The 14,900-nt window shown below is 45.2% G+C and overlaps 1 protein-coding gene across 1 annotated transcript; it reads left to right on the forward strand.

The window, feature by feature from the left end:
• Positions 1–186: 186 nt before the first annotated feature.
• Positions 187–14,529, forward strand: LOC8033679 (RING finger protein 11). The gene is made up of 4 exons (XM_002405246.5): positions 187–884; positions 5,679–5,833; positions 9,997–10,203; positions 13,144–14,529. The coding sequence occupies exons 1-3, from the start codon at positions 774–776 to the stop codon at positions 10,166–10,168; spliced, it is 438 nt and encodes a 145-aa protein (XP_002405290.1). The 5' UTR covers positions 187–773; the 3' UTR covers positions 10,169–10,203; positions 13,144–14,529.
• The last annotated feature ends 371 nt before the right edge of the window (positions 14,530–14,900 follow it).

Genomic DNA, 14,900 nt, shown 5'->3' on the forward strand with positions numbered 1-14,900 from the left:
GCTCATTATGTCGTCTGCTACATCCGCTACATTTGATGTCGAAACTTGTTATTTAATAGCGTTTCGTTTTAAACTGGTTATTTTAAAATTGTAACGAGGTATTTAATTTATTTTACTTTATGGTTATTGTTGTCATATTTTTTTATAAACAATATTTTTTTGCGCAAGAAATGTTTGAAAATGTTTATACCAACCGCTAGGCGTCCCGCTGTCCCGAAGGATCCTCGGATCCCCCCCTCGATCATCTGTGCGGCAGTGGGTTCCCATTATTCCCGTGCGCAGTAAACGCTGGTTATGTGCCTGACGCGTTGTTGGCAGGCTGAAAAGTGACGGACTGGCGCCGAGCATGTGGCTGACAGCTCGCCTGGGCTTCATTCCCACGTCCCGATACAAAACCCAACGCGAAACCAGCTCACTCCAATGAGGGGCACTCGGCAACAACAAAGGTGAAAAAGGCCTCGGTCGCGCAGTAAAGCACCCCAGCGGGCTTCGCCAAAGGACTCCCCGACAAAATTCCCGTCACCCGTGATGTGCCAGCACGCTCATCTCTTCTCGTCTGACGCCGTCCATGCCACGGGTAGTGCCAAATCAGCGGCTGATACGTGATTGCTCCGATCGCAAGATGACAACTCGGGCAACGTTAAGCCTAGCCCCCTCGTCTCCGCTTCGTCCGTAGTCCCTCAAAATTGTGGCGGAGACATGGTTTTTTCCTTCTCCGGGCTGGCAGCGACTTCCCTTGCTTCGATCGTCGGGCCCTGAACATTCGTTCCAACATGGGAAATTGTTTGAAGTCGATGTCGTCCGATGACATCTCGCTACTGAGGGACAACCAAGGCACGCGAGACTCGTCAGCTGATCCGCTGGGACCTCCACCTCCGTACCAGGTAAACGGCGTGCGCTAGCCGCAACGCTTGAACCCTCTCTAACCTCGTTTTTCATTTTAATCATCGACGTCAGAAACAAAGGAAAGCGGCTACAAAAAAGGGCAGGCTTTGTTCGTTATCTTTGTGTACTGTGAGCATTATCTCTGGGGCCACAAAGGACGGATGTTGTTGAGTCATCTCGGCGTAGCGGGTTGTCTGTCTGTCAAATCGGGTGTCTGTATCGTGGCAGCAGCTGTTTCCGTGCGGCAGTTTGTTGTGGCGCTTTGTTATGCGTGATGTGTTTTTGTGGGTCGTGACAGCGTTGGTCGTGATCGTGTGCTTCCGACAAAGAGAGTGCTTGTCGTGAACTTCTCTTGTACACTCGCTCACGGTTCCTTTTTCCTTTCGTTTTTCTTGTCCTTAATCTTGGTTTCTTTTATTTGTCGCTCGTTACTTTTTGCGTGGTAATGCTCTCACGTCACTGTTCCCGTGCTCCGAAGCGTAGGTGCAGTGTAGGGGATCTTTGGTCCGTAAAAACCTCTCGTTCGATATTGAATGCGACGTACTATCCACGCAGATCTTATCAGACCACGACTTTTTCTGTGTGCCTAATTTGCATTTGTTGTACACCGATAAAATGGCCTTCATTAAAAACCGTCAATGTTGTCTTTTTTTTTTTTTTTTTTTTTTTCGCTTCTATTGAACGAAAAAAAAAAAAAAAAAAACGGTCACATGCTCAAACCTTGACGTAAAAACGTTGTTTCCTGTTGTTATGCGTCCTGGGATATTTACGATTCGGGGGGGAAAAATTCGCCCGTGCGAGCGAGGGCTTCACGGATTCGAGACTTCTATTTTAGGAAACAAAGTTCTGCTTTCTTTTTCGGCGAATTCTGGTGTTTCCGTGCGTTGCTCTCTTTTTCTTTTCTCTCCTTCTCTCTCCCCCTCTCTGCCGTTCGATAAATACGGGGTGGACCAAGATTATTAGATGCTCGGGAGACGGGTGGCTAAAAATAGCCCTTCTGACGAAATACCGTCTTGGCCACTGTGGGGCCCGACGGCTTCTACTCATCCCAGTGAATTAATTATCATAATGATCACCCGTGTCCTGCGCATTTTAGCTTCCTGCGGACCATTCATTCCCGTCGTTTCGCAACACCAGTACATTTGCGCAACTCGGCAACAGTGGGTATCCAATGAGCCGATAATTGTACGCATTATCACATGCGAGGAAGACTAGAATGATGGTCCTTTGCAGCTTCGTACAAAACCCTCTCTGTCTAAAGTGTACAGTGTTTACTCAGCACACCGCATAAAGTGAAAAATGAGTAACACTTTATGAGGAGACAAACTTTTGAATTCGAGTTCTTGAGACACGTCTCGAGTGTTATATATGTGAGTGTGTATATCGTGCTAGATTTTCAGAGATTCAGTTTTGCCCAGCGTAGCTCGGCACATGTTGAAGTAGATTTGCTTTCGCAGCAGTCTTCCTTTGCCCACAAACTTGCCGTAACCCAGCAGGTAATGAATCATTCTCCGTAAATGTTGGGCAACAATGTGACAGGTTGCAGTTGTGGGGAAGCCCTTTGTTTCATATGCGTGCTGCGTCTTCGCAGACGTGGTATGTATGACTGTTACAAAGATCTATGACTCGGGACTGTCGCCACCATGAGATGTCTTGCCGGAGTCCACCGATTTTTCAGTTTGTTTCATTGATTTGCTTTTTCGATGACTAGCTCTAGGCAATGCGTTGGTACTGGCCCTTATTTCAGCAGGGTTGGTCGTCATCGAGAGCTGTTTGTTTTTACATAAGACCTCATGTGAACCTGTGTTGTCAGCTGAATGTTCTTTTGCAAAGTTGGGTTAACAAACTTCTCTGAAGGCCTTTTTAACCTTTGTCCTGTTTAACCAGTTTTTTTTTTTTTTTTTTTCATATATAATTATTGTTTAATTATATAACTACTGCATTTCCAGGCCTGCCCAATTACCTTCTGTGCAAAATGTTTTCTTTTTTTTTTTTTTTAAAGTGCAGTTTTAGTTTGTTGCATTTTTTTTTTCAACACGAAGTGAAAATTTGAAAGCTCCAAAATCGTTATTTCGGCAGGGAAAAAAAACAACAAAAAAACAAGAGCCCCGATACTCATCCCCCGAACCTCCGAAATAGACACCTAAGAAATTAATGCTGTTATATATAGACCAACACGCGGCCCTGACGTCATGCAGCTGCGGTGGCGCTGTCGGCGGCACAGCGCATGCGCAGACGCTTCATTCCTCCCAAATTCGGTTTCTGCGCACGCGCAGTGCCCACACCTGGTGTGGGCAAAGGCGGGCTTGTTTGTAAACAGAGTGTCGGTCTATATGTGTACAGGCTTGTCTCGTGTTTCGTTGAGATCCCCCGTATGTTGCCAAAGCAAAATAGATCAACACTGGCTGGTATTTCACCTGAGCATGAGCTGCGTCGGATTTGTTTTCTTATTTTGGTTTGATTTTTTCCAACGCGGGTTTTCTTTTTCGGCCATGAGCCACCAGCTGTTGCATGCCGTTGTTAAGCAGTCGTTCGTGCTGAGTCACCCCTAGTAACAATATTCTGAAGTCTGGTGAAACCAGAAACAATAGCGAGCGAGCTAACACGCTAAACTGTGGGTTGAATTGTGAACGCATACTCAAGTTGCAACACTAAAACCTTGACAAGGTTGTAAAAGGGGGAAGGGGAAAAGGTATGGCTGTGGGGCAACGATTAACAATGTAATTTTCTGCCACTTCGAGGCAGCTGGGATATAATTGCAAGATAACCACGCTTTAATTATTCATTTGAGCTTTCTTTTTGTTTTTTCTCTTGTGGAGACCTAGCACACAGATGGTGCCAATTTTTTTTTCTTTCTTTCCCTCTTTTTTTCTTTCTTTTTAGCCCTTTCAAGGATGTTCTTTTCTCGCTTGGCAGCTGTCATTTGTGGCAGCTATCGCGTTCCAGACGACGAGAACGGAAGTGTACTGGAGTGCCACGTGGTACCTAACTTTTCAAATCCCCCAAGGTGTCCGAAAACGCCGGAAACTTCTTCACAAAAACAGGGGAGAGCCTGTGGCATGTGGAATGCATCTCCAAGTAGTGCGTCTGCTGCCTGACTCCGACCCGGTGAAATCGCAGTTGAGGAACACTGCGGATTGTCGCAAGCTTGGCGGTACCACAGCGGCGGAGGTGGTCAAGGCGGACACCCATTTTACTCTAGCATGCTTTAGAGCAGTGGTTCACAAATGGGAGTCCGCGGACCTTTTGGGGTCCGCGAAGTCATCCTAGGGGTCCGCGAAGCCCTGCCTCCCGGCAATAAACGTTGTCTTTTTTTCAGATTGAGAATAAACGTTCAAATTTTTGAATGAGTTTTCACGTGTATGTGTCAATAAAAAAAGCCTACTTAACACTAGCCCTTAGTTATATCCATTTATTAAATCATTATCATATTTAACCAATAACTTTTCCTTCCCCTCACCACAAACGGGGTCCTCCATCATCTCCGCCTATTCATACGGGGTCCGCGAAACATCGGTGCTTGAGAACCACTGCTTTAGAGCAACGATTCCTTCAGCCACTGGATTGGATTGGGTCTTGTTGGCTATTTCCTTTCACTGCTTCTCACTCTGACGCCTCGAATCTTCTTGTCATTTCGCAAATCTGTAATGCTCTTGGTTCTCTGCACCATATTGGTGCGTGGAATCAAAAGGCCAGCTTTTGCCGACATGCCTGGCGGAAGATGCAAGAGGTACTTCCCATCGTCCTACTCGCTGAAACTGCTTACGACAGAACAACACGATACCGCAATAATCTGACACCGCGTCTACCGCTCAAAGATCCACATTTCAGAGTTACGACTGCCACAAACGGTGCCCGTGTGACTCTCAGCACAAAAATGGCGGCACTCACTTGTCGCGTCACATGACGCAAACAAACGAATGCTTGTCATGGCGGCGGCGGGTGAGGGGGGGGGGGGGGGGTGGCGGGGTGCCGTCACTTTGATCCTAGCTTTCTAGTGGTTATAGGTTATAAGCATCACCGCCAGAGACGGTGATGCCCGTTTGTCCGATGTGCCGTCACTCCTACAGGGCATTATTCGGGTGTAAACAATATTTGTAAAAATAAACCTATGAATGGAGTGAATTAAAACTTTTTATGAAGGTGCATCTAGGTGGTGCATTCATCATACTCAAATATTATGATTGTTGGCTTAAGAGACACAAAGTTAAGCCTGGAAAAAATGTTTTATTTCTATGCACAGGCTGTGAAACGGCAAAAGCCATCTGGTTAATGCCGCTAGTCTTAGATGGGACAACATGAAGTAAAACTGTGAAAGCTATGCACAGGCTGTGAAACGGCAAAAGCCATCTGGTTAATGCTGCTAGTCTTAGATGGGACAACATGAAGTAAAACTGTGAAAGCTTCTTTGAGATGGATACCCTAAAGCAGATCCAGCAGATCTGAACATGTGTGATACCATCTGTGAGTGAGCAGTGTCAAGCAGAGTTTTTGGTCATTTTCTTTCCTGTGCAATTTTTTTTTTGAAACCTACACTCATATTTGAGTATAATAAGTGCACTGCCTAAAGACACTTCTGTGAAAACTTGCAGTGCACTCTGTTCGTTCATTTATTTACACAAATATATTTTATGCCCGAATCACACTCCGAAACACCCTGTAAAAACTGACTGCCACGATCTCAACAACTCGTCTAGGACGCAGAACACTCTAGTTGCAGACTCATTCCAGGCAATGCACCGAGCCATTGTTCGACCTACTATGTGTCATCATTGTTGCCCCTCTGTCTGCAGGAGACAGTGTCGATGCCCGTCTACTACCCGTCGCCCAACGTGAGTCGGCCGGCCTGTCAGCTGACGGAAGAGGAACAGGTGGTGATTGCCCAGCGGATGGGCCTTATTCAGCACCTTCCGACTGGCCTCTACGACGGCAGCAAGAAGAATCGAGAGTGAGTGGGCCGGGCATGCTGCGTCCTTCGCCACCTAGTACCAACGAATAAGCTACGCTTCAAAGTAGCCACATTTCTGCCGTCAGGGTGGATGAATGTTTAAACTGCGCCCTTTATAACGGGCAGTAGCTCTCGCTGCCTAGTTTGAAAACGCAACTCCTCCCCTCTTGAGCCAATCTATTTATGTAACTATTACCAGGCCACGGAGGGTTACCATAAAAAAGACATTTGGGTCATCGAGCAAAAAAACATCAACTTCTTGCTTTCTTTTCTCCCCGTCAAGGGAGTCGCCAATTTTCCTCTGGTCAAACCTCGTCGGCTTCGCCCCGACCCCGGCCCACCATGTGGGCAGGATTGAGACTTTGGGCCAAAGCCATGCTGGGGAGAGTCCCAATTTTCCACAGTCCCTACTGTACTCTGGCTAAGCTAGTTGACTTTGCTCTAGACCATTCAGTTTTCCCCTAGACGTTCCCTGTTATGCACCGTGGTGCATAAAAGGTGCATAAAAGGCTTTTATACACCGTGGTGCATAAAAGGTGTCCGAAATCGCAGGAAATGCCATTCCGTCCTCAAAAATTGTTGAAACAGTTTGGGACAGATGGGAAACAATGGGGACCGATCGTCGAGTTCTAATTAAATTCTCAGCAAATGCCATAGTGTGCGGTGTTCTAGCAACAATCACTAAGCTCGATTTCCAAGCATTTCTGCTACTTTCTCTCGGTATAAGGGAGTGACTGGAGCCCCAAAATAGGCAACGCTTCACAGTGACAACACTTCATGGTCACTTTGGTGCTGAGAATCATTGTAGCCAGCTCTCTGCCATTGTTGCCAATCGCATTTCTGGATTGTAATAAATTAGATTTCTTCGATTTAAATTACTGTAGCTAGAGGACGGTGATGCTTTAGCACTAGACGCATTTTTAAACAATGGCAGATTGATTGATCAATCTGTCTGATCGCTGGAAACAGTGCGGAAGAAATAATTTCTGTAAATTTAAAGTAGTCTAATCAATAATTTTTTATTGATGTAAACCCTGCCATGCTAAAAAAATGCAACTTGAAACTTCTTTTTCTTTTTTTTTTTTTAAAGGGGGTGCAACGATTTTATGATTAAAGGAGCTGTGCAACGATTTTACCGTTGAAAGAATTGGCATTTTCTGCTTTTGATATTGTTCACTGTGTCACAAATGGCAGAAAACACACCTCCTTTCATCGAAATGTTGCGATTCCGCCGCGTAATAGCGAGGCAAAACTTAGAATTTTTCCCGACCTGCAGCCACGAGCAGCGGCCATGAGAAACAAGCGGCGTGACGTCACTTGGGTAGTTGTAAAAAAGATAGCAAGTTGTGCGAATACCTGCTCGATAAAAGGTAACTTTTCTATAAATCTTGTCCTTCCAACATATATATAAATGCGTCAAAAGCCTGGTATCATCGACAAAACTTTTATTATACAGAGTTTTAGTGGCGCCATCTATCCTAGGTCCACAAAACCGCGAATAGCCGCCAGAAGCCGGAGGGGAGGGGACAGTGCCGGACGGGCAAGGACGGGTATGGCCGGACCCGGATGAGACTTTCCTCCTTTCGTGGTCATGCGGTCGCGAGCGGATGAGTTCTCACTGCTCGCTTGATGGCTCTAAAAAGAGAACTTTTCCGGAACCCCGCGCCTACTCAAGTGACGTCACTGCGCACGTGACCCGGAAGACGATGTACGAGTTGAGAGGCGGCAAAAACCTGGATCTTTTTCATTTTTTAAAATAAAAACTAGGGTATCCAGGAAAAATCTCTTTTCTGTAGTTCACTGCAGAAGTGTCAGGCATCAACTTCCTCAATAATTTAAGCAAAGTCCTGAAATTGTTGCACAGCTCCTTTAAACAAATTTTCATCTCGTCATTTTTACGTTGTTTATCGTGTCCCGGAGGACAGAGAAAACATCTCCTTCATTATCATTAAAAAATGTCGCGATTCCACTGCATAATTGCAAAGCGAAACTCTAGCTTTTTTCCCCACCTGCAGCCGCAAGTAACAGCCGAAGGAACTACGGCGAGATCACGTGACCTCAGTCGGCTCTAAGCTGCAGTGTAACGCCCGCTAATGTCAGCAGAGAGAGGGAGAGGAAGCGTCCTCCGAGAGAGCACACGGGAAGCTACACGTCACCCCGAATTACGTCACTAGGAGGGGGACCAGGTGTGACCCTGAAGACTGGGAGTGAGTTGAGGGGTGCCAGAAATAACAATATTTATCTTTATTTTTTTTAGGCAACAACTAGGACACTCAGGCGAAAACGGGTTTCTGTTCTTTACTTCAAAAGTGTCGTAGGGCAACTTCCACGAACTTTTGACCGAAGTCCGAAAATTGTTGCACCCCCCCCCCCCCCCCCCTTTAAGTAAAAACTTCTATCTATTTTTTTTTTTTTATAAGTGACATCATATCCTTTGAATGTATGTATTGGTTCTTTCCTTTTGCTTTCAGATTTTCTTGCAATAGGATATATTACAAAACTGGTGAACGGAATGACAGGTAGAAAGAAAGCTCAATCAACACTCTGATTCGCCGGGATGAGCACCCTTTTTACTCATTATCAGCCTGCTACGAATATTTCTTGCTCTATAGTTTTTTTTAAAATTTAAGTACAAAACAAATACACATAGAAAGCATCGGATGATAGACCAACTGTAGATAAAAAGAAAATATTTGGGGGATTTTTTGTGCGGAAAAGGATTGATTTAAGTCATCATTGGAGTTTCTGTACGACTTAAGTCACGATTTAAATCTTCATTGGTGTACCATATTTTTTAGGCTATAGTCCATGGGTTAATACGAAAAAATAGCGCATTTTTTTTTTCTGCAAAAATTGGCCCCTGGTATTTAATTTGCACCGAACCTGGGTGCACTGAACGTCGCAACTTGATGAAACTTTTCTTTTCTCAAAGAAAAGTTTCTTTTTTCCGCCGATGACAAAATGCTGTATGAGCGGGAGGGGGGAGAGGAGGTCCCAGCAAAATGGAAGATTTCGGGGGAGGGGGGGCGGCGGCGGGCGGGTGCCATGCCCCCCCCCCCAGGCTACGTGCCTGTAGGCAGCACAGAAGGAGGAGAAGCACTTGTTCCTCTACAACTGCCTACGACGAAAATACGCATGCTTTGAAGAGTCGCTTAAAAAGAGGAATGAACGCCAATACAGTGCAAAAACTGCTTCAGTGCCATTGAAGCTAGCCTAATGCAAGCTTTTGAAGTGGTATCAGTTTCCCCGAGACTTTAGCTCCTTACACAGCCACAAAGATTGAACGGCATCGACACATTTCTGTAACTTGGGCAGCAGTGAACTATCGCTTACATTCTACTTGTGCTCCGCTGACCTACCATTGAGACATACTTTCATCTGTCCGATCTCGTGGGACCCTTTGTCTTGTTTGTTGTGGCGCTTTAATGAATGCCGCATGCGCATCCCCCCTGGAAACAGTCCATTTATTTTACTTTACCTCGCCTCAAAGGCATCTAGCGGTTCATGGGAGAAGTATTGACATATACATCAGTGGCGTAGATCTCCCCCCTCTTTCGAACTTCGCTAATCCTGTGGCGTATACATACAACTGGAAGCAGCGCACAAATAAACAGACAAGGTGTAGGCGGGACAAGCGCTGAGCTTCAACTGATTTTTTAGTAAAAGAAATAAAAGGTCAAACTAACCATCCACATTGTGTCGGCACATGCTTCAAGAAGGCTACCGCATCCTTATGTGTACAAATCGAAGTTTGACCCAGGCATGTTGCGCCTTCCTTCTCTATCTCGAACGCTTCCAGCTGCTCTCCCACGGTTTTATCAACCCCTTTTCCCGGAAACATGGGACACTTGAAGGTAGCCTTTTTGAAACATGTGTCGATGCGATGATGTAGATGGCTAGTTTTATGTTTTTCCTTTTCTTAAATAATCCGTCGAAGTCCAGCACTCGTAGCGTCTACACCTTGCTCATCTTTGTCATCTGTGCGCCGTTTACAGTTGTATTGTGAACCAACTCGCCTGCATCGCCCCGTCCAAAAAATTTGTGGCTGCGTCACTGATATGCATTCATGTAAACAATTATTGAAACGAGTAGCGTGTCTGAATTATGAGGAACTACGTGAGACTGCATGTTGTGACAGGCGTTGTATGTTCTGTTTCTTCCAGGTGTGTGATCTGCATGGGCGAGTTTGCGATGGGGGACGCGGTGCGGTTTCTGCCCTGCATGCACATCTACCATACGGACTGCATCGACGACTGGCTCATGCGCTCCTTCACCTGCCCCTCCTGCATGGAGCCCGTTGACGCCGCCCTGCTCACCACCTACCAGACCAACTGAGCCGGGTGCGGGGGCTCCGCCCACCCTGCGCGGAGGTGAGCACCCATTGTCTGCCGTGTCGCGGGGACTAAAGTCACTGGAATGCTTCAGGATGCGGCAAACTCTTTGTTAGCCATATTGTTTTGGAAAGACCAGGGTCTCCGGAAAGCTTCAGGATACGGGAAGCTGTTTGTTTGCCGTATCTTTTTGCAAAGACTACAGTCGTTGGAAACCTTGAGGATAGAGCAAACCCTTCCTTTGCTGTCTCTTGGAATGCAAGATACAAATCCTTTGTTTGGTGTATCTTGGGATATAGGGAAAATGAACCTTCCATTCGCTGTATCTCAGGGTAGGAGAAACAAGCCTCTTGTTTGCCTTGTCTCAGGATATGCAAAACAAACTCGTTGTTTGTTGTAACTTGGGATACGGAAAAAAAGCTCCTTGTTTACCATGGATCAGAATACGGCAAGCAAACTCTTTGGTTGCCTTGTCCCGAGAGTTTCCAGTGACTCGAGTCTTTGAGGCACGGTTGGACGCAAGATGTATTTCGCTCAAAATTGCTGGGCTGCAGCGGCCGTGTCTGGCAGACCTTTCCCATTTACTGGGATGCTATTTTCTTCTGTTCAGCAGAGCGCAGCATATTTGAGAGCAGTGTGTTTTCGGTGCCAGCCTTCTTGTGCTGGTTCCCAACTTGCAGACAAACTTTGTAGGTCTATTTGTTTATTTTTTTTTTTATCTCAAAGTACTCCCTATTTGGACTATACACCTTTCCAAGAAACACTCGACCCCAGGAGCAACAAACCGTTTTAGAGCCCAGTGATTGCGTTTTAGGCTAGACTCTCACCGGCATCCATGCTAACCTTAAGGGGGGACACTGGCTAGAGGTCAAACTTCTTAACTATTCAAGTGATTGGAATGAAATTTAGAGAGGAGATTTAACGTCAGATGTAGGTGTATTGTGCAAACTTTCAGCTCTCCAGGACAACTTTACATACCTGCATAAGAAGATGTGTCACTCTTTGTTAAGAAATCTATGATATGCAAGTGAAGCTATTAAGCACCATTTTGACTGCTGGAATATAAAGTGGGGGATGTGGCACTTCGGGCTATCTAGTTTTTATAACTCAAATGTAAATATTTCAGGAAGAGTGATTACCTCAAAGTATGAAATGCAAATCTGTCCTATGTCAATTTTTGAAAACATAGCTTTTTATCACTGAGGACTTTAACTTAAAACAAAATAAAGTAGATAGCCCGATTCCCGAGTAAATTTCAGTTCAGAAACATCTTGATTGTGGTATTGGAACACTTTCACCTTCGAACAAAAGATTCCTTCGTATGAAATTTGCAGCAAAAAGTGGAGCTGAGAAAAATGCATTCAAACATTGAACTCCTTTACTTTGTTACTGCCTCACAACGTGTTGAAAATATTTTATATCAACATAAATATTTGGCGTATGGTTATCAAATTTGGTGTAAGGGTGTATAATTAGTTTCTAAAACTGAAAACGTCAAAATTGAAAAATGAACTTTTTCAAAAAAATAAAAAGTTTAGGCCCATGTCCCCCCTTAACCGAGTGGACTGTGATGTCGATAGACACAGCCTGCGTAGGCGCAGTATCAAACACTGCTGGCGCCTAAATTGTCGTCTTTTCCCGCTGTATCTTGTCTTTCATGTTGTATGTATTGCCCCGAGGATGTTGAAAAACTATTGTACCACATTTCGAAAAGAAAAAAAAAACAAAAAACTGTAATCTAATTTTGTTGGGTACACGTGCGACAGAACGAATGTGACTAGAATGTTAGTTGTCACTTTTCTTTTTTTATGCTAAGCTTTGATGGCCCCGTCCAATTAGCCACGTGTCAGACGACAAAGCACATAGCTGTCGAAAACAATTTACAACAGAAGGTAGCTGAAAGGCACGCATTTGTCACGCTCACAAATAACGTGTTTTGCGATGGACAGGACACGGACATACAATTTAGCGAGTGTTAACATTCGAACAATATATGGTACATGCCACACGATGCAGCATTATATGAAAAAAAATTTCTTTGAGAAAGATCGCAAATAACACAGTCGACGACATTCATCGGACGGAATCCAAGATGACTTTGTTTTGGGGAGGGCTTTTTCTTTTCACACCAACACCAAGGCAAAGGAACGAGCTTGACTGACTCCAACCCGAACAACTATTTTTGGCTATGGCTGAGAAGGACTCTACGCGGATTATCTCTGGGAGGGGAAGATCAGCTGTCATTGTTCGCTAAATTCCGTCGAGGGCCGTCCGACGCCCTTTTCTCCTTTGTTTCCGATGAATGTTGAGCAGAAACGCTTGAATGGCAGGCACTTGCCAGCCCTATCTCTCACAGTGGAAGATAACGCAGAAAGGGAATGCAGCAGCATGCACTAGAAAATTTAAGTGGAAACTTTGAAGAGGGGCCTGAAAATGTAGAATGCAAAACCGCAAAACATGGGTAGGGAGTCGTGCTGGGTGGGTTTTCACAGTCCAAGAGAGTGGCAGAAAATTTCTAGCTGATAGAGGCCGCGAGAGTCGCACCAGTTGCATCGGCAACAGGGCAGCGGCCTAGGAGCGTTTCTTGGAAAGGCTTGCATTGGCAAGTAAGGAAAAGAAATCAGATTTGAATTGCACGAATGATACTGTAAACTGTGAATCATGACTTGAACGTAACCGTCCAATCGTCGGTCTGCAAGAAGGCAATGTTGAAAGAGGCATCGAAACGATTCAGTGATGGTATAACCAAAAGTATGTGTTTTGAGGCTGTTTCGGTCTTTAACAGCAGAAGTACCTATGACTTGATATTGAATGATTACTTAACAACTGTATTTCTTTGCTTGCGTCTAGTCATTCTTGCTTCCAAAATTTGAGTACACTCATGTTTGTTCGTTTTAGGGTATCACTTGAAGGCAAATGCTTAAATTTCAGGCGGCCCGTAATCACTCGATCATCAGTGTTTTTCTTTTGCGCTTGCAGGCACAGTTACCCGGTGAAGTGCGGTTGGATCGAAAATTCGCAGCTTGTGCGCAGGCACGGCCAAGGTACTTCGTGCATTGTCCCAGTGAGGCCGTGCGGATCTTCGGTGGGTTCCACGGAACGTTTCGGCGCACCGCAAGTCCGGCGATTCGGCTGGAAGCCGAAGCCAATGCCTCCCTTCCGAAGTCCAGCGGGTATCCAAGTCGACCAAAGACCGACTCCTGCCCGAACTTTGCCTGCTCCGTCACCAAAGTCTCCGTCTGGCAGGCGTCCGAGCGGCGAAATCTGAGAAGGGTGCGACGCGTCGCAAGTGCACGAGGACAGTGTCGCTTCGGCTCCACGTGATCAAAAGTGTCTCTGAAGGATCTCGTATGTACGCAACTGGCGCGCGTCAACGCACAAGGCCTTGTACTGACCGGCTTATGTCGATATGTATATAGGGGGTGTTTTAGCATTCTATCGGGGGCGCGTCGCAGAATCTGGCGACCGGGGAGAAAAAAAGTAAAACGCAAAAAGGATGCCGCCCGTAACTTGCAGAGTGGATACAAACACAGAGTCCGACTGCTTTGCAGTTCTGGCAGCCGTCTCAGAGTCGTCTCCGAACAGTTGCGAGAAACGCTGGTCACACGGGGCGAGCAATATTATTCGGAGACTGCCACCGTCGGTTTCTACAGCACACTCTTTTAGAGGTTACGCGTGCGCACATCTATAGGTGTGCGGCTCTTCGCTAAGCGCCGCCGCGGGGCTTCGTTTTTAATGCACGCCGAGACGCTTTCTATTTATTGATTTTCGCAATCGAGGCGCCCTTTCCCCTCCCCCCTATTTTTTAGCCGGTTTGGAGTCTGGGTTCGAGAGTATATATGTAGTCGATTATTTAGTCCTATTTGTTTTATTCCGAAGGTGACGCACTCGGAGCATCGCATCGTGTAACCTCTTTTATTTTTTCACTTCATAGAGAAAATGGGGTATATATATATATATATATACATATATAAAAAAAGATGCTTGGATGCTCGCGCTTGTTTTTATGGCTTGCATTGTTGCGGCGTTTTCAAAGTCATCTTTGTACTTAATTATTTAATCGCCGTCAACTATCCAAACTAGGTGGAGCCTTTCTTGTTTTGTTTTTAATTGCTACGGTATTAGTAGCCTGTAGGGTTCAATTCGACAAATTGTTTGGAACGAGAATGTAACGTGAGAGCATGCAACTGTGCAATTTGTTTTTGTTTGTTTTTAAGGAAAGATCAAAGGAACGTTGTAATGCCTTTCACAAAGTAATCCTGGCCTAGTCACTAGATGCCGGCGCAATGTTTGGGGTTGACTCTAGGCAACTGTACATAAGGGAAAATAAAAGACTTCAAAGCAGTTGTAGAATGCTGCACTGCATGGGGCTGATTTTTATTTAAGAGGCGGCAGTGTTTCATTACACTACAAAACCTTTGGTGGAAAATCACCCGTTTCATATATGCGTATGTTGTTCCACAATATATATATATTATAGGGTATTGACTGCATTAAAGTTGGAAATATGGTTTCCCCATGGTTCGTTTAAAAAAAAAGAGCCATTTTCTAGTGTTGCGAATTTCACGCGATTTTTGGTTGGTATTTTGCAGCATTTAGCAAATTGCCATGTAGATAATTTGTTTACTGAAAAACTATACAAACAGGTGGCTTGATAACATTAACATACTTTGTTCCTTACTGAATGTGGTAATTATGAGGGACCGTTATTTTCCGAAGCCCTTCCTGTAGGTCTA

This window comes from Ixodes scapularis, unplaced genomic scaffold (genome assembly GCF_016920785.2).
Source record: "Ixodes scapularis isolate PalLabHiFi unplaced genomic scaffold, ASM1692078v2 PGA_scaffold12__126_contigs__length_90152505, whole genome shotgun sequence".
NCBI lineage: Eukaryota > Metazoa > Arthropoda > Arachnida > Ixodida > Ixodidae > Ixodes > Ixodes scapularis.